A 24,646-nucleotide genomic window follows, 5' to 3' on the forward strand; every position below is an offset into this window, starting at 1 on the left:
ATTCATCATGAAGAGCCAAATATAGAAAATAATAATAATATGTTAATTCACGCCTCAAATAAGGGCCATATGCTGGAGAAATGCCGGCATTGAGCACCATATATTTATCAGTAGTATGTGCAAATGGGCAACATTTTTCATAATATTAAAGTACCAATACCAGGAGCTAATAGAAAAGGATGATTGACAAAAGAGTACAGTAATTATAGTAATTATAGTTTTTGAAATTTATGTTTGTTAAGGGTTATTTCAAATTTTTAAAAACGGAATATTTTCCTTTTTGAACTGTTTAAGTGTTTTGTTTTGTTTTTTATTCTAACTCTTAAACACGCGGAGTCGTTCCATGTCGCACATCTTCTGCTGGTCCATGAATGCAGCACCGTTGGCAGTTCTCGTACATCTGCAAGTAGCGTTTCAGTTTGAATCGTCTGCAAAGCAAACGCCTCAAAATGCCTGTAGATTTGAGCCAGTGGACCGGGTCTCTTGCCCTGCAGGAGGTCGAGGAAAAGCCTGCAAAGCCCCTGACTGTAAAATACGGATCTGTGGAAATAGATGAGCTGGGAAAAGTGCTTACTCCAACACAGGTTTGTCAGCTAACCACTGTCTGTTAGCAAGTGTAGCTACTAGCGTCGCTTCTTGGTGATGCGTTTAAATGCTGTTTAAAGTACTGTACTGCATTTCTCTAAACTAACACTGCATTATAAATGATTACGTGGGATTGGTAAGATTAGTAAGTATTGTAACCGTCTACCACAAATTAATTGGGTTACATAATGCTCCCTGGTAGTATGCCCTTAGTCGATGGCTTTTAGCGCCCCCAAACGGCCTCAAACTCCGGCATAAAAGTGAAAGTTGACGCACTTTTGTCCGCGTGTTGCTGCAGGTGCAGAATCGACCCACTTGCATCGAATGGGAAGGATGTGACTCCAGTAAACTGTACACTTTGGCCTTGACCGACCCTGACGCTCCCAGCAGGAAGAACCCCAAATTCAGGTGAAAGGAGCATGTTAATGGAGCACAGACAGGACCTACTGGGAGGCCACTGAAGTGGGCCTAGGCTTTTCATTTGTGCCGCTTACATTTGACTCTTGATCATGTTCAAAAACAGTTTCATAGCTACATTTTTTTTTGCACGAGGGTAATGACAGCTCGAACAGTTTCTGTACAGTTCAGATTTTCAATATCAAACTGATTATCTTTTCTTTCACTAAAGGGAGTGGCACCACTTTCTGGTAGTCAACATGAAAGGAAACGATGTGTCCTCTGGCTGCGTCAAGTCTGACTATGTGGGCTCTGGTCCTCCTAATGGCACAGGTAAGAATGAATGAAGTTTTACTCTAATGAACCTTTGGACAGTGCTGGGAGAATCAAAGTTTCCCAGGTGGCAACTGCCACAAAAACGTCCATTAATATTCAATCTGACTCGCTCTTAAATTTTAGCAGAAGGCTCATGGCTGTGGTGCATGTGTGAAATTAGATTTCAAAACACCAATGATGCCCTGATGCACATGCACTGTGATAACAGAAATGACACAAATGGAAATTAATAAATAAGTAAACGGAACACATGAACAAGTGGAGTCTATAGGTAATTTGTAGAGCTCGTCTTGTATAAGCAAAATGTGTTTGGCACAATTTTGCATACAGATCACAATTCTTACTGGTAAAAGCTGCCAGGCAGGAGAGGGCACAAAGTTAATGTTCTCTTGTGTGAAATGTGGGGAAAAGGTTTAGACATGCAATTTTCTTTTCATGGTATCTGCTGCTCACGCTCTTTGGAGTTTAAAATAAACTAATTTTTTCTTTCTTAGTGTGTAATTCAACGTTTAAAATCCTGTGTGCTTGTCCAACTCAGGTCTCCATAGGTATGTGTGGCTGGTGTATGAGCAGTCAGGCACCCTGTCCTGCAGCGAGCCTGACCTCACCAACCGCTGCGGAGACAACCGCGGCAAATTCAAGATCCAGAGCTTCAGGGAGAAATACAGCCTGGGAGCACCAGTGGCAGGAACTTGCTACCAGGCTGAGTGGGATGACTATGTCCCTAAACTGTACGAGCAGCTGTCTGGAAAATAAAACCCCCCAAAAAGGACTCAACAGAATCACCCCAGCAGCATTATTAAAAACTATTATTTTCCCACTGTTGCCTACTCATGCTGTGAAAAAAAAATAAACAACTCCTTGGCATAAACCTGACCTGTACTCAGCTGCAATAAATCTGATGGACAAAAAATGGTTGTGTTCCTTGGAGAAATGTTTTCTGTGAGATCTAGAACACCTTGCTGTCTGTCAGTCAGCAAGATTATGCCAAAACTACCAGGACAAATTTCAGAGGAAGCTCTCAAATCTTTACAGCTGATTTAAGGAGCCTTTTTTTTGTTTTAGCTGAAGGGGCAGCAGAGGGCACCACCAAGAAAAGGAATGAATTGATAAAATCATTCCTACTTCTAACCCAAAAAAAATAAAGACCTTTAGATTTTGAAAATACAATGTTGATATTTCTAAGCTGAAATAAAATATTTTGACCATGCCCACAAAATGCCTCTACTAATAATTTGGTTTGTGCCAGGAATGTAAGGCTTGGGTAAAGGATGCATTTCTGTTTGAACATTTTTTTAAATGTAAATGCAATAAATCATTTTAGGAATTTTCCTTTGAGACCTAAAGTGTTCTATAAAAGTTTCATTTTGAGAGTTTAACTATGTTTAGTAATTTATTTACAGCGAGGAGAAAGTGATTACCATGAATTTTGAAAAAAAAAAACAAAAACAAAAAAAGATCACCAGGCTTTTAGTGACCTTTGTCCATGTAAACAACTACAGTAGTAGTTCCCGCTGGACCATGCAGATGAAGCTTAAGGTAGAATATTAAAGTTGTAGACATGGTTGGTTTAATTCAGCCCAACTTGGTTTTTTAAGGCCTGAGATTTGAGTTCAAATCTTCAGTGCACTTCTCAGGTAAAACGCCAAACGTCCAGGTGGTTGCAAAATTAAACAATATGATTAAACTGAGTTTTTTCCACATCTAATCTTTTTTCCATGCTTTTTCACAGTAAATTCCCAGACCATACCTTAGACATGTAAAACACCTTTTCAGTTTGTGTGATGAGCACTTTATTTACAAATATAATTAAAAGCTCTGACAGATTCATGCCTTTATTTTAACCTGGAAAAAAAAATTAAAGTGCATGCAATAATAAAGCATCATACTGGTCTGGTTTATAAGAAACTACACAGCTCTAGAGTTGTGTAAAGCAAGAAGTGGGGGGGAAAATGAACTGAAAAATCCATTGATAGATACCTGGATTTGGAATACTATCTGAAGAGAGGGGGAGGGGGGGAAAAAGCGCTTTTAAAAATTATTATCTGATTTAAGTGACAGTTAAAATACAATACGAAAATAAGTAAAAGCTCTCCATAAATCCTTCTATACACAAAGTACAAGTCCCCCTGCCCTCCCCATGAAGCCCTTTGTGCTAGCTGGGAGTTCACATCTCACGTGTATTATATTTCACATTGGCTGCCAGTGCAGAGAAATCAGTACAATACACATGTTGAGTACCATGATTCACCCACCCTGCAGTAATCACATGAAGGAATCACATATACTATAAGTGTACCTGTATGCACATTGTGAGTTTTTCGTCAAAGTATCAAATTATTTAAATTGGTCCTAAAAATGTCTGCGTGAATAAATACCAAAGAAGCAGCCCAGACGAACAGCTGCGGAAGGATCGGTTTGATTTTTCGCTTTGAGAGATTTTTTTTTGCGCTGCTCGAGACCAAAAAACAAAGTAACAAATATATTTATCGCCTCTGAAAAAGCATGGTTTTGAAGCAATTTTTGCTCATCCTACGACCTTCAATTTTGTCTCCCTCCTTTTTCTCAATTTCCACTTTTAGTCACACCAAAAGTGTCATCATTGCACAAGAAACAAGAAACACTGTGACTATGTTATTCTTACAAAAACATGACAACCACAGGAAGTTATCCAGCATATTTTTTTGTCATCTTGTGACACCACAGAGGCAAGGAGGGGGAGGGAGTATAGGTTGGTTTGTCAGGGAAGGGTGGGGGGACACTCAAACCTGCCATCGACCCTGACTGACTGGCCCAGAGAACACACCAGAGCTGATCTCGAAGCAGTTTCTTTCTTTCTTTTTTTTCTCTTTTCATTTTTTAAAGTGTGTTTGAGGAAGGGCATCAGCAGCTGTGAACACCTGCACTGTCAGGTCAGGTCAAAGGAGAGGTGGGGTGTTCTGAGGCAGACGGTTGCCCCAGGGGGACTACATGAAGATGGCGGCGGCAGAAACAACGGCCCCTCATCTGTAGTCGTCCTTGGGAAAGTCCAAGGTGCCCAGGTTGTTGAAGCCCAGACGCATGCTTTCCATGTCAAAAGTGTCGATCTCCCGCTCCTGGCGTTCCAGCAGGTGTTTGATGCGGTCGGTTCGCTCCTTCTGAAGGGAAACCAGCTCCTCTTCAATCTGCAGGTGACATGGGAACAAGAAATATTCAAAGTTAAATGTAGTTTACTCATTTCTAAGATACATTTGTCTGTTCTTGATGATCATTAGGTTTTGATTTTCCCTCCAGTTTAAATATTAAAAACTTTTTTGTAAGCCTGAAACAGATATAAAGCATCTTCAACACTGCACTTAAAAAAAAAACAACAAAAAACAAAAACAAATACAACTTTGAATGTTCAGTGCTTTAGAAAATAATAGAGGGCAATGTGGGATGGCCGTGGCTGAGGAGGTAGATAGGGTCAACTACTAATCAGAAGGTTGATGGGTTCAATCCAACCCACATATCAGCAAGTGTCCTTGGGCAAAATGCTCGACTGATACTCCAAACAGCGTATCAGGTGCCCGATGCATCCATCAGTGTGAGAGTTGAAGCGATATATGACACATTGCATGGATGTGTGTGACTGAGGGGGTAATGCTTGTAGTAAAAATCTCTTTGAGTGCTTAATTTACCAATATATACAATTAAAATATAAATATAATAAACATACTCCAGTGATTATTTTCAGGCAAGGAAAAACCTAAACTGGGTGACACTATAAAACGTGACCTATGCACCTTAGTTATTCATTAAAAAAATCAGTTTTTCTTTAAGTATAGTGTATTTGAGTTTTGTCATAGCTCGACTTGTAAAAGCAGAAATGGCGTGGAAGCATTAATGACATCAATAATGCCTGTTCGCAGAGCTGAGAATAGTTTTCTGGTGATGTAATGCAGGACCTCTGAGTAACTGGTGAAACCAGTTAATTTATGCAAGAAAAGCAGAGATTTGCAACAATATTTTTCAACATTATTCTTGGGTTATTTTTTATTGTTAGATTGTTCACTACTCGGTCACTGGGGCAGACCTTTTTGTTTTTAGTTGATATTTTTAATATGCATACCCAAGATTCTTTTTTTTAAGTCTAGACAGTGAGCATGAGGTACTTTGCTTCCTTGATCAAATGTGTCTTAAGTGAGAATGACAACTGCAGAGCTGTTCATGCTGGGCATTTTTTTTTTAAATATCCTCACAACATTACAATGAGTATAACTGCAGGCACACTTCATGAACTGCTTTCGTTACCTCAAAGGTGCAAGTCTGTCAAGTTGTACTCACCACAAACACAACTCAGCACACACGTCCACAGGTGAGGACAAAGCAGTGTGTGGCGCAATACGGCAATCTTGCCAACTACTGAGCATGCACAGAAAACTCCAGACTCTGACCATGAACCGAACCGGAGGACAATAGTGCTTCTAAAACCATGACATCATCCGTCTCGAAGTGCAGATCTGGATGCTGCCAAGAGATGGCAACAGACCACCACAGCCTGCACCGGCTACACTGGATGGCAGGCGGCATTTCGAAGGTCCCTTTCTTTGTTGTCGGAGTGCTGTCTACTAGACTGTATCGATGACGTAGGCCACTTTTGAAGGAGGCATACTCTCATCTTATTACATGTCATTGCTATACCATACAGGTTGTATAAAGGCTCACGTTAAAGACAGCAGATGTCTATCAGGAGTGTCTTGCATCACATTACGGGACAAAGACTGGTACAACTATCAAATGTTTGGAAAATTATAACAAAGGTGATAAAGCCCCATGACAGCTGCTGATATCACAGGTGAGAGCAGGTTGCACACGTTTTAGGCACTTTAGACTGAACGCATACAGCAACCTATCATGAACAAGCTTAATAATAAGCTACACCACATAAACTGTTAGCTGTTAAAAATAGAGGATGATGCTGTAATAAGGGCTCAATACTGTTGTCTAGAGATTTCACCATCATTACGAGTGTGTGGGAAAGAAATGGTTGTCCGCGCCCCGCAGGAAGCCATGCCACTGTCATCACCACCTATGGTGAGGGAAATCTGTGTGTCCGTGTGAACTTGTGTATGTCTGTCGGGGTCACCTTTAATGCCCATGCTGCTTGCTGATGTGGATGCAAATGAATACCCCAATCTGTTTGCTTAAGCTTCAGGTGAACTAGTTGCTTTTCAGCAGATTATCGCCTCTAGACGAAGCTTTAAAAAGTCTCCTTCCTTCATGGATTAATAGGAGTGACGTCAAAGAAGGATGTAGAAAAAATTTATTCAAAACTTAAAAGCAATGCAGTATCAGTCAAAGAAACTGACTTCTGTTTGCTTTATATCTTATTTTTTCATGTTTTGTTCCTTCTAATAAAAGACGGCATGCTACGCTGCATATCAGACTAGGCTGTATATAAAAAATGGACACAGAGTTTCTTGATTTGCAAAGTCAGGTCTTTGAAGTCTGAAACTGAGATTTTTTGTTGCTTTCTCATGTTTGAAACTAGGTGTGATGCATTAGAAAAACTGCTAATACCAACTTGGATCATAATTAGAAAAAAGAACCTTATATTTTATTAAAGAACATTTAAAACTATTGATTGAGATACTATTTTTGCCAGTATGAGTAGTTGCCCCCTATTGGCAATGAGAAAGAATAACGAATTAAAGCGCTTCTGCACTGGCTTCAATTTTCAGACCTGGAATCTTTTATATAACGTCTATGGAAAAGTTAGATGATGTCTGGACAATCATCACTATTTAGGTCTTTAAAAGATTTTACAGGAGAAATAGCGATAAGAGCAAAAACTTTTTTTCCCCCAATTTAAAAGGCACTTAATACAGTGCAAAACATTTGAACTATGGCGGGCTCCAACTAACTCACAACATCATACTTTTACTCTGCATTAACCCAACTGTATTTTTAATTCTTTCTTTCTGAAGCCTTATGTTGCACTGGAGCAGTTGTTGTCTTACAGGCTGTCAGTAATACAACTTTTCGTTTGTTCTAGTCTTGCTTATGTTCCAGCTCTGTACTGAAAAAGCACATTAGGTAAATTGTATTTTCTTTGATGATGAAAGTCACAGATTTAATTAAATTGATGCAAATATTCTCTATTTGTTGAATCAGTGGGGATACTTTAAGTTGATCAATAGACTGAGGCCAAAAGCTAATTTGTTCTAAATGTGAGGGGAAATAGCACATCCCTATTGCCATGTCAGTGATGGTGTTTTATTTATTAGAGTTTGTCTTGAAGTGTTTGAAGAATTCATTCTCTGTTTTAAAGACAGTACAAAAGATGTTCTCCTTGTGCGTTTCATTTATGGTTACTAAACTGACCAATTATGAATGAACAGGATTATAAAGCATGCTCTATGAAGGCTTGAAAAACCCCAAATGTATAGCTCTCATTTAAAATAAAGTGTTTATTTCACAACACCTTTTGTTCCAGGTGTGCTCGGCGCAGCGACACCTTCTGCTCCAGCTTCTGCTGCTCACGCTCATGCTGCGCCTCGGTCTGCATCTTGATCTTGCTCTGGTAGGCATTGAGCAGCTCCATCTCCTGCTGCAGCTGCTGCCTCAGGGCCTGGCACTCCGCTTCCTGGGCCTCATCCAGACGCAGCTGACACAGCCGACCATGGGCGGCAACACGGGAGAGAGAGGTACAAAGACACAGAGAGAGAGAAGTTGGGGGCGGGGGTTACACGGACAAGGAACACACAAGGAGAGAGTAGAGAGAGAGCGGGGAAAGAAGACACAGAGATGAAATAAGGCGGGGAGGTGGTGACGGAGGGATGGAAGATAGTAGAAGGGCAATGGGGACAGACAGGGCAAGGAAAGCCAGTGGAAAGGGGCGGGAGGAGGGAAGGTTGGAGTAAGACATGAAGGGAGATAGTAAAGGAGTTAAAAAAAAAAAAAAAAAGGGTGTGATACGACGGAGAAAGACAAAACACGAGACGAACAAACAGGAGAAAAATACAAGAACATAAGCAACAGGTGGAAAGAAAGGCTTCATATACTTCATTCATTTAACGTGACCACCTGCACTTTAGTAAAGAGAAATTCTTGTTTAGCAAATATGATGAAATATGAAATGAACGTCTCTCTGCTCACCGCCTGTGAAGCCATCATTTCGTTGATGCTCTGCTCATACTGCTCAGCCAGAATGGCCAGCTTGCGTGTCTGCTCATCCTTCAGGGCCTTGAGAACAGTCTTGTGCTCGGCCTTAGGCGTAACTTCCATCTGGTGGTGGCGTAGGGCTTTGTACTGTTTGGTCTGCACCTTACATGTGTCCTGAAACTGCTTCTTGATCTGCAGCTCCAAAACCTGAAGGATGGGCCAGAAAAACGGTGACAGTGAGAATGAAATCAAGAGTTAAATAGAGCACATTTTTGAAAGGTTAGAGGTCTAATGTCCCAATCAAAAGGCACAGTTCGAGGCTTTGATACCTTAAAGGCAAATTAAAATGAAATTCATAGGTGACATATTTTGGATATTCTTACACCATTTCCCCGAAATTAATTAATTTGTTACATTCATATTGCATCACAGTTTTATCAAAAACTAGATGTTGCTCATCACTTGCACAATCTTAGAAGTGGATCCCAAAGGCAAGGGATTTTTTTCCTTTTAAGGATGATGGGAAAAAGGGATTTGAAATATTTCAAGCACTTATATATCAATCCATCAAACAAAATTTAAGATATTAGATCGACTGGTCTCTGCGCTGACTCACTTTGAGATTCTTGGGTTGCTGCCGGAGCTCCAACACATGCTTGCGATGAAGTTCACGCTCACGTCTGTTGTTGTACTCAATCTGGTTCTCCAGCTCCGTCTGGTGCTGCAGGCGGATGAGGTCCATACGCAGCTTCTGCAGGGTCTTCAGCTGCCTCTGCTCCAGTTCCTGCGTGGACTCATCGTGGCGGATCAGCATGGCATGCTCCATCTCTTTCTGGGTCTTCTTCTTGTTCAGCTCCTAGGCGGGCCACAAGGAGACATGGAGGTTACAGCAAGGGAATAAAAGGATGAATCTCAGCAAGTACTATTGATGAGCATCAATTTTACATCAACATATTCCCTTGCAGAAATCAATTTTACTGTTTTGTGCTTACAGCATTGATTGCAACTAGTAACAGCTGAGAGGAAAAAGGAAGAAAAAAAAAAATCAATAAACATCACATATTTACTTTCCCCCCCTCTTGCTTCTAGTTTAATCACATTGATTTTGGAGCATTTTCCCACAGAAAGTTTTTGGATTTCCTTAAACTCACTCAACAGCTTTTCAGATTATGGCATTGTTGGCTTGTTTTGTTGTGGATTAATCCTGCTTACAGTTAATATAAAACACCTGACAGATCTAAATAACACACTACTGTCTGCTGTGAAAACATTTGTGGGACTTTTGTACACCAAGATCATAAACACTAAACAAGGGTTTAGTATTCAAACTCGCGATGTGGGCATATATGGTTTGATCAATTCAGTCAGAAGTTTACAGTAGTAAAGTTATCCAAAAGCAAAACATTTATAGATTTACAACTTGCACACGAGTTTTAGAAACTTGTATGTCCTCCACACCTCTCTGATCTGTTCCTGTTCCAAATCGTGCCTCTTGATCATGACTTTGCGCTTGAAGGCGCGGCAGTTCCTGTCGTAAAAGACCCTCTGCTGGGACAGCAGATGGGCCTCCTCCTCGGCCTGGGAATGTTGCATGTTCTCCTTGTGCTTGGACAGACGCTCCTGTTTCTCCTTCTTGGGTGTGCTGTGGTCCTCGTTCATCTCCTGATGAGAGGTGGAAATTCCAAGTAGAAGGGGGAATAGAGAAAGGAGATTGTGTTAACATACACAAGACAGAAGATAAAAGTATTACTAGTAAAGCCTTCATTGTAAGCAGTCAGTGGTGAACTGTGTAGTTTGGGATGTTAATGGATATGTGAAAAACAAATGTTGCCTAAACAAGCTATTTGTAAGCCATTTTTTGCTGGGGAATAAAATAGAACCTCTATTCAAATCAACTTCATCAAATATTTTTAGTAAGACCATTTGGTCAACTCAAGGTGACCTTTTATTTTGAACAACAGTTTACTTTTAAAGCCAAAGGAAGAAAAAGAAAATCTTTTTCTTCTAAATAAAGGAATTTTCTTTCTCTTTCATGCGCAATCTACAACTCGCGCTAATGCACTTAACACATGAGCCTGATCCCTGCTCTCTGTGGTGTCTAATTCTGTTATAGCCCTCAGTTGGTGGGAAATATCTCTCTCTGCCAGCGATGCTTTCTCCTAACTGTGCTGACCTAATTTTGGTCACTTATCATGTAACTGAAAACACAGTGTATCACACTGCCAGCCCACAAGAGTATTCTCTGGATTCTTTTACAAGGTTGTGGTGGTTCACAAGTGCTCCGGTGAGCGTATGGATTTCTGACTTTTCTTGTTTGTGTGTACATACATGTGTAGGTACACAGTTGGTAGGCTGAGTGACTCAACACAACTTCCAAAAGACCATGCTGAAGTGGAAGTGTATGTTTGTGTGTGGGAGCCTGATTCTTCAGCACAGAGCGCAGAAGGTCACGTGTCACCCATGAGAAGGCGTGCGAAGGAGCGCGCCTGAGAAGAAAAGAGGAAACCAACGAGCCCAGCATACCTCCTTAATCTTCTCCTTGCAGAGTTTGTACTGCTTTTTCTGATTATCCAGAAACGTGGTTAGCTCCTTCTTCTGCTGGGCCACGATCTGCTGCTGGAACTTCTTCTCGTCTGCTAGCGCCGTCTTCATCTGGGCAGAATAGACAAGGACAAGAGCATGGTTAGATGCCCCTGACCAGCAACAGACAACACGCCACCAAACTGTGGACAAATACATTCATGCACAAACCTATATAAGAACATTAAAGTATATTAACATATATTAACAAAAGTATATTTGAAGACAATAAGTTGGTTGATTAAAATTCTAACACAAACAATGTCCTGCTTAATTATAATATGACCAGTTAAAAATTCTAGTCTGCACTTCAATTCTAAATCAGATGTTAGAATTCAGATAAAATTGCCATAACATTTGTTCTTCTAGATGATGAAACAACCTTTTTTTTTTTTTTTAAAGAAAAGAGACATTGCAGTTATAGTTATAGAATTCTATGTAAATATCTAGTAACATGTTGGTTTGTGACAGCCACATGTCACCTATTCATGACACCGTTTAGATGTACAGACTCGTCTACATAAACAGATAAACTATCTCCTTGACTGTTGCAGCACGCACGCTGGGTGCTAATCACAAAGATATACAATGTGTTTTTCAGAGCGTGACACTCTGTGACCCAGTTCTGCCCCTGTGTTTCATCACATGTATCATTGGGTGGCAGCAGTGGGTTAAGTTCTAACAAAAACGTCCTCATTACTCATTGCAACACTGAACGGCTTTAAAATAGCAACACTTTAGAAAAGAATAGAACTTTTTGACATGTTTTTCTTCAGCAGCATTAGAAATGTCACAGCTTCAATATTATTCCCATTTTTTCAAAGCTGACCAGGTCCACCAGCCAACTGTTGCATTGTACATGTAAGTCAGTGCGATCATTTGTGAAATAACCTAACAGTTACTGCACTTATTCATAATGTCCTGTAACCCCATCAAAAGTCCCACCTCTTTCTCAGAATGCACAGCATGCCGTTTTGCCAGCTTCTCCAGTTCAATGTAGGCGTTGTTGGCCTGCGTCTCCACCTCTTTCTGCAGCTTGAGCCGATGCTCGTCCATCTCGGCCTTTAGCTTGTTCTCCAGGGCGATCAGCTGCTTCTGGTGCTGCCGCCGCATGCGCTTGTAGCCGGACATCTGTTCTCGCAGCTCACTTTCCTGCTCATGCTCATGAATCTGTTTGGTCACCTGTGGTGAGAGAAAAGTTAGAAGATGCAAATCAAATTACTTCACAAAAAAAAAAAAAAAAGAAAAAGAAAAACCCCAAACAGTAATGCCTAACTGATTAATTCGATATGATCAAAGTATCTCGGTTCATTTACGAGAAGAACCTCAAACAAAACCGTTACAAAACAAAACCGTTCACCTGTTGTAATCAGACTACATTACTTGCTAGTTTTACATGTACAAGAAAGAATGTTCAACATGTGATATGAAAATAATGACATCAAGAAGCAAATAATTTGAAATCCACCACTTCAGCTGAACAAAAGCTCTTTCATCTGACAATCTCAGATTCGCAGACACTGCACAGAATAGCCGACTTCAAAGTTCCTTAAATGTATTCAAGTCAGAGCGTGGGAAAGAAAACAAAAATGCTGTAAAGACAATAAACATCTACTGTATGACTAAATTTAACCTGAGGCAATGACCTTACTGGTATTTCTTAACACTTTCACTTATTCTTGCTTTTAACCCAAACCTTGACCTGACCCACCAACCTGAGGACAAAAAGGGTTCTCCACATCTAGGTAGTACTCGCTCCGCATCTTCTCATAACTTCCACCTGAACTCCTCAGGCCAAACATGATGGCAACTTTAGCCAAGTGCACCAGCATCCAGGAACCTTGTGCAGCATCCTATGCCCGACAGAACCCTGCCTGAGCTCCGATGCCACCCTGAGACCCCCCCCCCGACACACTTTACTGGACGTTGAGCCCCCTCCCTCTCCTTGGTTCGCGCCCTGGGCACGCAGCGGCCAAGGCAGACGTGTGAACTGTGAATGAGGCAGTTGGACACCGCGGGCCAACAAGAGCACAGAGCGGCTCTTTAGTCAGGCTAACGCTAAGCGGCGGACAGCAGGTGGGTCACATGAATACCTCATTGAGAAAGACTGAGAGAAGTTGGAGGGGGGTGTTAGAGAGGAGCAGGCCGAGAGATGAGGGGAGGGAGGGTGATTGCAAAGGAGAAACAGCAGATGGAGAGTCGCTGGGAGAGAGTTAAACAGGAAAAATAGAAATAATCAGCAGTAAAATAAGAGCATCTACATGGAGAAAAAAAAAAAAAAAAAAAAACAGGGTGGGGGGAAATGGGGTGGAAATATGTGGAGGCTGAGCTCCCCTTCTCCTTAATCTGCTCTGAATCAATACCTCTACTGTAATAGAACCTCCCAATCCTAGTCACTTGCTTCGCTGCCACCATGCATACAGCCACAAAGGGCCAAGTCAAGTCATGTGACGGCTTCTTTCACTCAAGGCTTTGGGACTGGAAAGGAGATCATATTCAGGGAGAGGAGGGAGGGAAGGCATGCAGGCTAAAGGTGAATGTTAGAGTGAGTGAGAATTAAGCGCCCAAACTTTAATTTTTGCTTATTTTGCAGTTCAAGATGATCCGTCTTCACAGAGTTTAACTTGTGTGAACGTGCAAGCCTACTTAAATAGAATTATTGCTGGTGGTGACTGATGCATTTTTGTTTGCAATAAATTATAACTACAACAGTCCACTTAGTTTGATCTCTGTGTTTGCAAGGCATTTAGCGTCAGTGAATATGCAATATCACAATTGTGACTTTATGATAACACAACATCGAGGGCAAGAGCCAGACCTGCCTCGATATCAAGAGCCTCAAAACGCCGAAATCCAAGTAAATATTAATGCTCCTGGTAGGCAACAGAAGAAGACTATCCCCTTGTCAAACCTCCATGATTCTTCTTTATCGCTTCCTTATTACATTAAGGAAAACACATTTCAACCCTGGTAGGTACCACATAGAAAAAGCATGGTTGTAGTTTGAATGTTACTGCAGATGTATAGTAGCATGTAGCAAAGACATCTGGTTTACAGGAGGAAGCAAAAGGCCTCAGACCTTTGTATAGCATGCCTTTTTCCTGCCAAATGTGAGGAGATCTCCCTTCTCAAGTCTGATCACAAAAAATAGGACTCAAATGCAAAAGATGTCCATCTAGCTTATTCAATTCTGACACTGACCTGTAAAGAACAAACACCTTAATATATATAACTGCATAACATGAAAGTTAACAAGTACAACTTTAATTCTGCAAGTTGCAAGAAAACTGATGGGGGAGGAGCACATTTTGATATGCCTTACACTACACTTTAATTTCCCATCAGCGTTTATGCTGTCAGGTTACAAACTGCAACCAGCAGCTAAAGAATAGATGAAGTGAAATATTTTACAACAATGTTGTCTCTCACACCAGCTTACACGTCAGTCAGTGGCTTCATCTAACCTATAATAACCCCTGCCCTCGCTCTCACTCACTGTCTCACATTCGTTCACCTTCTCACTTTGCATCCATGTCTTTCCAGTTTTCCTGTCCCCTCATCATTTTTCCTTTTCCACGCATCCCTGGATAATTTTACATCCTGCTCTCCTTCACCTTCTTTTCATGCCTTTTCCACAATACCTCTCATGTCTTTGGTTTTACCCCTTTCTTCTCTTGTTTCCCCACTGCTACATTTATTCAGACTCCACACTTCATTTCACCAGTAAATGTGATGTTCTTTGGGTTTTTTTGTCAGTTAAGATTTCAATCAGCACTGCTCTTAAGTCTCACCTTTGTTTTCCTATCCTTTTCTCTGCCCTTCTTATCTCCCCAATATCTGCCAGTGTCCTCTATGATGCCTTTACTTTCTCTTTCAGTTCACTAAATCTTTAATCTCTTGCCTTTTCCCTCAAATCACCATGACTTTTCTTTATAAAATAATAGTTTCTAATTATTTTGATTTTAGCTAATAATTCCCCCCTATTTAAACCATTCTTAATTGTTTATGTTTTCTCGCTTGTGTTGCTCTCCATCTTCCTATCTGGCTATCAATTACCCCTTGCCATCTGGACCCCCCCATACTGTCCTACCTCTCCCTCTTTGTCTACCTGCTTCCAGTCTCAGTGAGTCGAGGCCAATGTGAGGATGTCTGTGCTTGGAAGAAAAAGATGATGTAATCTCTTCCAGTGCCGGTGGGCAGGACCGGCACTGTTACACTACAGAGAGGCTGCCTTTTTTCAGTTAAACAATGTGTAATCTCAGCTGCCATTATCTACAAGTTTAATCCACCGCAATATGCATTAGATCAAAAGTATTTTCAAGTATGATTAGAAGTGTTTCTTTAAAGGATAAATGGTAGAAAAACAATTAACAAAGAGTTAAGGTGAGGAAGGAATACTTTTTTTCCGTTTTATGGTAAATTTAAGTGAGAAAATGATCCAGGATACAATTTTCCATCTTTTGTGGCTAAGAACAAATATCTATAAACTCCACAATCCCTGTTTTCTGATGAAAAAGGCATCTCATCATCTTGTGAGGAGGTAAAAAAACAGCAGGCTTATTGCCACTGTAATCTTTCATGTCAGTGGGAGAACATGTGAGGTTGTTTATGTATACATCAACTTCTTTCCCTAAGTGCCATAAAGGGAGGACTTTAAAAAGTGTTTTTTTATTTATTTATTTTTTTAAATTATATGTGATTAAATGATATTAAGCAAGGCATGATCAGTTTGTAAATCACATTGTTATATTTCCTTCTAATGCAGTACTGTAGGGGTTTCCTAAATTCAGAAATCACATTAGTTACAAATCAAAATATTACTTGCTCCTAATTTTCTGCATAATGTGTGTACTAAAAAAACAAAACAAAAAACCTCAACAAGAATAGATTGACCTACGGTTTTGCAAGAAACTACTTTCCAATGCTGTGAAAGTGACAATAACTCTTCCCAAGCAACTCTTTGGTTTTAAAAAGGTAAAAACAGCAGACCTAAACAGTTGATGATGCATTTTTCCTAGGCTGAAACGTCACCCACATACTGCGATCCATGGTCAGCAGCAGTCGGAAGACTACATCAGTTCACAGTTATGCGTGAGGGTTTTCAAACTACAGTTCCCAACTGCAGTCTTACATATACCATGTATCATTATCATCTGTTAATCATCTGCAAATCAACAGAGCCCATAAACATATGACATAGAAAAAAAAAAATCAAAAACAAAATCATGTAACCTTCAGTGCCGGGGAACTACGGTTGCGGTCAACAGAAAACACACACACAGCATCGGACGGTCACTGGTTCGTGCTCTCTTCAAGGACAATATGAGGACACACAGTTTCTTGTGCACACAAACACAAACACACACACACTTCTTTGCTTACATTCTCTTGTATGTGACAAGATTACTGGTTTAAGACCTGGCAGCAGAGGGGAACTCACAATTAAAACCAGTGGGTCATGGTTGGGTAAACACACACACACACACACACACACCACCACAACTACTTTCTAGTTACTAGAGCCGGTTTCCATGACAACAGACAGGGAGGGAGAGAGAAAGAGAGTCATAGAAAGAAAGAAAGCGCAAGAGAGAGAAAAAGAGAGAGAGAGGGAGAGAGAGAGTATTCCACCCCCTTCAACTCAGAATATTGAGTCAGATCTGAGAATGATGTATTATCAAATGGAGGCCAGGAAGAAATAAAGGAGAGGGTGGGAGGATGGGAGTGGTAATGCGAGGCGTAGTACAAGAGGAGAAAACAAAAGGAGTGGGGTGAATGAATGGAAAAAACAGCAGAGAAATAATATAGTAGACAACGATCCAAACAAAGTGAAGACCAAAAGATGGGAAATAAATATTTCAAAAACATCTAAACATGGAGACATACAATAACATTACCCACTGAGACTGGGGTCATTCACGCACCACATTCACAGTAAGCTTTTTAACAAAGACAAACAAAAAAATGCCCTTTAATGCCCTCATAGAGCTGTGGTGTGAACATGAAACAGAGATTTGAGCTTCTTCAAGAAGTAATTTTTTAAAAATTTGTTTGGCCTTCCAAACAGCGCAACTTTTAATTCAAATAAGTAGAACAAATTAATGACACTGAAACATTTACAGCATGCAGAAAACATGCTTTAGGACCTTGAAAAGAAAACACCAATAGAAAGAAGAAAGTTTTAGGTTCTTACCAGTGAGGCAGACTTAATGGTGGCAAAGCGGCCCTGGTTTTTGTAGTTTTGAGCCTGGCTGCTCTTATCAAAGGAAGCTGGCGTCGGCTCTGGCCGATGGTCCCTGTGGATCCCGTCGTCCCAGTTGTATTGATGGTCCTGTTTGAAAACAAAGGAGAGAAATTTAGGACTGGTAAATACTAAAAGAAAACAGAATAAATAACAACCAAGTGATCAAAGTTAAAAAAAAATGATAGTGTAAACTATGTTGCACTGCAGGGCACTCAACTTTTTTTTTTTTAACTTATTAAAACTGTGCCAGTATTGAAATTCGTCACCATAATTCTGTGACTTACAAAAGAAATACTCCCCACTGATTTAACCCATACAACTTCTACACTTCACAAAGATTCTTCATCATTTGATAAAACTGTGTCAACTGTAAGCTTGCATGTCATGATGAAACATCAACACCCAGCACCCCCAATAAAATCTGACTGACAAACATGCAGGGAGGCCCAGGGACCAACGAGTGCTTTTATGCGTGGAGGGAAATTCACCGCCATCAGAAAACAATGTGTGTCATTTTTAATTGTTCTCATCACAGCCCCTGAACTTGAAACAGCACACTGGTTGTCTGTTCATAAAGTGACAACCTTATTCAAGCTCTGTCAAAATACAAAGAGCAAATGAAGAAAGAGAATGACAGAAGTGACAGCCCTCTCTTCACAGAGTTGATTTCCAATGCGAATGTAAAGCACAGTATTGACCTGTGTGTGTGTGTGTGTGTGTGTGTGTGTGTGTGTGTGTGTGTGTGTGTGTGTGTGTGTGTGTGTGTACACAGGATGCCACATGTGCAAGGGGAATTTGCTCTGCTGCTAGTTCACATGTATACACGGCCTTTGTTCTCAAAGTGTGAACGGTGTCAGTGATGAACTTGAAGCAATCTGCAAACAGTGAGGACTGTCAATGGTTTCCATGGTTTTGGGGGGAGGGGTTTATGCATACTCTTGAACGGTGCGAGACACCAAAGGATGTTTGCACAGAGCCATGTTTCCTTTTCATTTGTTAAGTGAGACAGTTATCAACCCAGAAAAGAAGTGAGTCAACCAGTAACAGTCTTTGTTTCTTCTTCCATGCACTGAACTCTGGGAAAAGTGTTTAAGACTGTTTACTAATACCATTTCAAAAGACAGGAAAAATGTTAGGTACAAAGTTGTCCTTGTGCTTAATTCCACTTGGCTTGACTTTTTTGTCTCTCTTTCAGTGGGGCATCTCAGAAAACAGACTACAAATCTGATTTGACCTTTGTTGTGACTTGGATTTCTCAGACTTTATAATCTTCTTTATTTTGTAGCAGTAAAACGATAACTCTGAAGTACTGTACAGGTATCAATGACTTACGCAAGAGATATTGTAGAAGGAAGAGACATGTCTCTAAAACTAAATGTTTCAGTTTTGTTACCCTTGCCCCCAAAATCCATGAAATAAAAAACATACTCATCAAGTTAAAGCGGTGTGGTGGCAGGAATAGCTCTCTAATCAACACCCAAAGCAAAGGTGTGGCTATGTGTAATTTATAAACTTGGCTTGCTGAGTTCATATTTGTTTGTTCCTCCCATTGGAAGAGTGCACTAGGATGATGTTTATGTCAGCACTCTGGATTGAGCAATTAATGGAGCTGTAATGTTGTGACATATGTGCATACACAGCTGAAGTAACTTGTAGATTAAAGAAAACTTTAGCTAAAATAAGCTAAAATGATGGCAAGTTTCCAAAAGTTTTAACTTTTTTTTTTTTTTTAATTAAATTGATGGTGATGCTATAGATTTTCTTTTTTATGTCTCGGTGACCACTGAAATGAAAGCCATGGCTCTCTTTCCATTCATTTAAATAGGGGCCTCAAGATAACCCCTAATCAATTCCAAGATGGCTGTCAAGTTGTAACACTCTCCATCTAGATTTAAAGTGATGAACACTTTGTAGTCGACAACTGGTTGTATGGCACATTTCAGGGTCTGTTTGTACACGGCACCAACTTGCACTACATATTTCCATCCATCCATCCATCCATCCATCCATCCGCTTCCGCTTATCCTTTTCAGGGTCGCGGGGGGCGCTGGAGCCTATCCCAGCTGTCATAGGGCGAGAGGCAGGGTACACCCTGGACAGGTCGCCAGTCTGTCGCAGGGCTAACACACAAGGACAGACAACCATTCACACTCACATTCACTCGCACATTCACACCTAGTGGCAATTTGGATTATCCAATTAACCTATCCCCACAAGCTGCATGTCTTTGGATGGTGGGAGGAAGCCGGAGTACCCGGAGAGAACCCACGCAAAACACGGGGAGAACATGCAAACTCCACACAGAAAGATCCCGGCCTGATGGTGGAATTGAACTCAGGACCTTCTTGCTGTGCGGCAACAGTGCTAACCACCGTGCCACCTACATATTTCCCACTTGGTTATATATGAATCGAGTATCCTTCACACCCTCTGGTTGTCACTGCAGTAGCTGATCTTAGATGAACTCAGTATTTCAGTGGTTGTTTGGACGGTTGTTGCTAGTAGTTGTTGAAATTATTCTTTAATTATTTCATAGTCTCCGGCTGTCACAAAACTGTCTCCAGTTTTATATTTTTTTTAATTAATTAATATTTTAAATTGTATTTAGTTTAAAAAAAAATGAGATTAACACTGTTTGAGTATGATGGCTGATGCTCAGTTAAAAGGCTTTGGGAACAATAAGAACTCCCAATAGTGGTTTCAAACTTTCAGCCTTAATCACCATCCCGTCTTCACCCTTAATTTTTACCTTCTTGGTGTGTGGGGAAGAGTCCAGGGTGCTGCTGTAGTCTTGGGGATGCATCATGGTCATATCAGAGCAGCTGTCATCCAACACCTCCTGCATGCTGTTCACGCTGCTGCTCTGGCTACCCGTGCTAACCGAGGTGCTGGGAATAGAGTGGTTGCTGCCCAGGCTGTTCATCTTACAGCTGGCTGCCTCGCTGTCCTGCAAGTGCGCACAACATATACACGTGTTCAGAAACACAAATGTACACAAACACTCAAGGAACATGCTACTGAAATATACAAAAGTCACCCGTGACCTTCGCCCAATTATACCCAGGCTTTCTTCAAACTGTACCATTAAATGGAGTTGCCTCAATACAAACGGCGGGGGGGGGGGATCACTGATGCCCTATAGATTGCATTAGAGTCAAAGTCATGCTAAATTGCCTATTAACCTCTAATTGTTAAGATGTGTGTGTCTGAGTCATTCAGTAGCATCTGAGCTTATGTTAATGGGCAGTGGTCAGACAGAGGTCTTCAGATTACAAGTCAACTTGAAGGTGTACAAGACAGATACGGGATGAAACTGTGTAGCTTTTAGAAGCAAAAGCCAATTCACTTAGGTCTAAGGCAACAGGACAGGATATTTACTCAGTCTTTCCACATAAAACAAGGATTGGTACAGCAGGTTTTTCAGGGTAAGGCTTTCAGCAGTGTCTTGTTGCACCAAGGTCTGGTGGCTGCTGTGAATTGTGTCACATGGTGTAGGATGACATTACTGTCGCTACGAGCTGTCCATAACTGTTCACTTTACTTCAGGCCAGGTCAGCTAAAGGACATTTCATCTCAGGCTACCAAGACTGCATGAGAAAGACTCCCATTTGTTGTGATTTCAAAGTGCTGAAGCAGTACTGACTAGTGTGGAGTCACCATCTCTGAGACTTAAGTGTCATCCTGAGGAAGCAGATAAACTATGCTGTCCCTCAACCTTTTGTCTGAAATCATCTGTTGGCCTACAGATAGAGAACTGTGTGAAATAATGAGCTTAAACTCTGTCATTGGTGTCAAGTACAAGCACTTATTTTATGTAGTGGTGATGGAAATTTTAAATATAATAATTATTTCAATTACTTTGCGAAAATACTCTGCAGATTAACTGAATCCAAACCTCATTTTAGTGCAACTCTGCTACTTAAAGACTGTGGCTACATATATGCAATTTTTCATCTTCATATTAACTATTGTTAAGAATTGAAGAACTGTTTCTGGTGCCACTCCCTGTGATCATGCACTCTGCAGAGTTTTTTCTTTTAACATTAATTTGTCTGTTTAATATTTAAGTTTGATGCATAAACTGTTTCCCCATTAACCTCCCTTCTCCCTTTTTTTTTTTCTTCCTCCCACCTCCTCCTCCTCCTGGCTCTCTCCCAAGGGCCCGTTGTGTTTCTCCTGGTATAGGATCTTTTTCATCTTGCGGTACTGCAGATTGTCGAGCTCACGCACTGCATCCTTGGTCCTCTGGATGAGGTCAATGAGAATGCGTGGCGAGCGTTCCCGACGTACAAAATCATGCTGAAGAGAAAAAGACAGACAGTCAGTTACTTCGTTCAAGGTTTTAGTCAGACTTTATTACAATACAAGGAGGAAAATACTTGGTTTAGAAACTAAAGCTAATCTTTCTATTAGGGTTATCTTTTTTATTTGCATTTCAATTGCTGTCTTCATGTCATACAGTTTAATTTAAACTGAACATTATGGATGTTTTCTTCCCAGTTTTTCAATAGAAATTCAGAAAGTATTGCCTCAGACTACTTACAATATTGGCAGTAAACATTTAAAAGGGAAATAAAATAAGCTGAACCGGAATGAAGATGAAAATTTTATATATTAACTACTTTCTTTTGCATTATCTTAAACATTGGCACCATTTACAGATCTTTTAAGTTGTTCGTAAATATTTGGAAGTCATTTAAACATGTCTAAAATTTTATTTCAATGAGCACAACAACTCTGGCAATCACTAGAGGGCGCCTGTAGGTTGTTCAACCCATTCTGGTCCCAGCACTCAATACGCTCTACTACAGTCTCTGAGAAGGTCCATATAATCGATTTTTATAAATACTCCTAATCCTTCTCATTTCAATAAATACTGTTTGAAATGCATTTGGCCTTGCACCAAGTTAATGAGAACTTTAATTAAATCAGGGCATATAACAAAAATCCCACTAAGCATTGATAATTGAGAGATTTTAGTTATTTAATCTGTATCCTTTGCTTTTGTGCTTTTTTTTTTTTTTTTTTTAAGAATGAGCTACACACATTAACCTCTGTGGAGGAAAAACAAACATACTTAAGAGTTTCTTCTATCAGGGCATAGCAAAGCAAATTGGACCTTGTTATTTACTAAAAGAAAGAAAAATCCTTCCAGAAGAAAAAAAAAATATGTGAAAGGTCAGACTTCCTTTTAAAAATATGATCAGTGAATGATATAATGGTTTCACACTTCTATGGAGATCATTTAGGTGATTATCATTGCTGAGTCTGTCCTTTGCAAGTGAGATGAACCTCTGTAATCTAATGTAGGTGCAATTTGGTGGAGGTTGGGACATTGAATAATTACATAAATGCACAATGAATAACCAACGGGTCAGAGTGGGATTGGTGGGAGGTGGGAGAGAAGGTGGGGGTCGAGTGATAGTGGATGGCTATTTTTAATTTGTGTTTTTTTAATTTGTTTGTTTTTGTTTTATTTTTTACAAACAATTTAGGGGTGTCAAAAAAAAGAATAAAAAAGCAAAACAAATAAAAACAGAACAGATATTTCTGCCCAGCACTTCCTCCCACTACAACACACAAACATGTTCACACCTCCTCTTAGTCAGTGTCATTCATAAAATATTGGCTGCATAAAAGGCTAAAATGTATTCAACCTAAAGGTACGTGACTAAAATATTATATTCTGCATGAAAAAAAAATACATATATTTAGGTGTATTTTTAGCCATCACTCTCTGCACACCTTCCTCTCCATGTGACAGATGCCGGTGTAATGGGTTAGTCAGGACACAGAGGAATGACATCACACACTGAAAATAGAGATGAAAGTGATTTGTCCCATTTTCTGATTGACCTACAGCAGAATGTGGGTGGTTGGCCACCCCCATCCCATCATCCAGTGAAGTTATCTCAAGGATTCCTCCTCATTATGAGGTTAGTGTAAAGAAGAAGTGACAGCAAATCTACAGCACCTGGAGTCTTGTCTGGTATATGTATTGTGGCATCACTATTGCCTTCTACCAGAAGTACTCATCCATACTCAGTTTTAGCCTGTTCTTTTAGGATAAATTTGTTTTTGACACATACTATTACCAGTACTAACTTTTCAGGCTACCGTTACTACTTTAGACCAGTCCACATCTACTACACTGATAGCAATAATAGCCACTAAAGGAAAAGGCTAATATGTTGGATGTATTCAAATAATAGTTCAACATTTTTGGGGAGATTATAATTTTTTGGCTTTCTTGAAAATAATTAGATGAGCGCACTAGTAAAAATCTCATATTTGCAGGAAAGTATATGGATGAAGCAATTAGTCATTTAGTTAAATTTTAGCATAATAACAGGAAACAAAGGGAATTCTGAAAATATTAAACACTTCATGAACACATACAAAAGATAAAACAGGTTGAGGTTAGTGGAATTTTGCAAGTTGGGCAAAGTGAGAATTAGTAGACTAAGTAGTCTAACCAGCTACTCGCAACACATCATCTTTGCAAACCTTATCATTTCCTGCTTAGTCTAAGCTACATATTGCATTGAAAACAATCACAAAACACTCATTCATAAATCGGTTATTGAAATCATGAATTCAAAAAAGCAAACATTTAGATGATTCCATCCACTGAACTGATTTTTCTTGTAAAATAGGGCAACTCAATTATGCTATTAGTTTTAGATGATTAGTCAAACACAAAATTAAATTTGAACACTTCCTTTCATGCTCTGGGAAGTTGCTGTTGTGCTGTAAATATCTGTAGTTAGTAAGTAAATTTATACAGCTGAGAAACTCAGAGTTAGTTTCAACTATTCAAGTGAATATGTTCGTTTAAACGAAATGTACTTACGGGGGGTTGAGGCCACTGAATGGTTACTCTTTTATTTTTCGTAATTACCATTATTCTGAATGAGGTTTTAAAGGACAGAGAGTGAATTTAACCTGAAGCCAGTACACTAGTAGCTCAAGGCCCACAGATTAGTGACCTGATTTTCCCTTTAAAGCGCTTGGAGGGGCATGTGCCTGTGTGTGTGTGTCTATGTGTGTGTGCTTGCACTAAAACGAAGAGTAAATTTGTGTGTGTCTCAGAAGAGAAAGTGGGGTATTAATCATAAACTAACACCCCAACCCCCAAGCCCTTCACTATAAAGCAGGCCCTTGGACACTGATCCAAAGTCTGTTTGGTACTTATCCCTCTTTAATGTTTTTTTCAGTAAGGATTTGGGTCAGGGGTGCTTGGAAGAGTGCATTCCAGTCAAAAGCCCCATCCTATCCAGACAACAGTCCAGATCCCTTTAGTTAACCACTTCCTAACCTCACACCTTCCTCCATAAAGTGAGACAGGTGTGAAAAGTCCTGCTTGGGCTTCAACACCAC

General features: G+C 40.1%; 2 protein-coding genes across 8 annotated transcripts in view; one reads left to right on the forward strand and one right to left on the reverse strand.

Annotated features, from left to right (window-relative positions):
• Positions 1-356: 356 nt before the first annotated feature.
• pebp1 (phosphatidylethanolamine binding protein 1) lies at positions 357-2,463 on the forward strand. Its single transcript, XM_086315240.1, has 4 exons — positions 357-584; positions 884-993; positions 1,214-1,314; positions 1,856-2,463. The coding sequence occupies exons 1-4, from the start codon at positions 450-452 to the stop codon at positions 2,071-2,073; spliced, it is 564 nt and encodes a 187-aa protein (XP_086171366.1). The 5' UTR covers positions 357-449; the 3' UTR covers positions 2,074-2,463.
• Positions 2,464-3,086: 623 nt separating this feature from the next.
• The window catches only part of taok3a (TAO kinase 3a), a 64,398-nt gene continuing 42,838 nt past the window's right edge, over positions 3,087-24,646 (reverse strand). For 6 of the 7 annotated variants that reach the window (XM_086315231.1, XM_086315226.1, XM_086315230.1 and 3 more), the window contains 10 exons: positions 21,398-21,565; positions 20,016-20,213; positions 17,216-17,353; positions 11,968-12,204; positions 10,966-11,094; positions 9,901-10,104; positions 9,059-9,298; positions 8,437-8,649; positions 7,763-7,945; positions 3,087-4,481 (listed from right to left, as the gene is read on the reverse strand). In XM_086315231.1, the coding sequence (XP_086171357.1) occupies positions 4,320-4,481; positions 7,763-7,945; positions 8,437-8,649; positions 9,059-9,298; positions 9,901-10,104; positions 10,966-11,094; positions 11,968-12,204; positions 17,216-17,353; positions 20,016-20,213; positions 21,398-21,565 (1,872 nt within the window). In that variant the 3' untranslated portion in view covers positions 3,087-4,319. Of the gene's footprint in view, positions 4,482-7,762; positions 7,946-8,436; positions 8,650-9,058; positions 9,299-9,900; positions 10,105-10,965; positions 11,095-11,967; positions 12,205-12,737; positions 12,882-17,215; positions 17,354-20,015; positions 20,214-21,397; positions 21,566-24,646 lie in introns of those variants that run through there. The other variant, XM_086315232.1, reaches the window with a different exon arrangement.

The sequence above is a fragment of the Aulonocara sp. 'chitande type north' Nkhata Bay genome, linkage group LG12 (assembly GCF_057382095.1).
Source record: "Aulonocara sp. 'chitande type north' Nkhata Bay isolate Kocher_YH1m ecotype deep benthic linkage group LG12, A_spYH_male_GT1.1, whole genome shotgun sequence".
Classification (NCBI taxonomy): domain Eukaryota; kingdom Metazoa; phylum Chordata; class Actinopteri; order Cichliformes; family Cichlidae; genus Aulonocara; species Aulonocara sp. 'chitande type north' Nkhata Bay.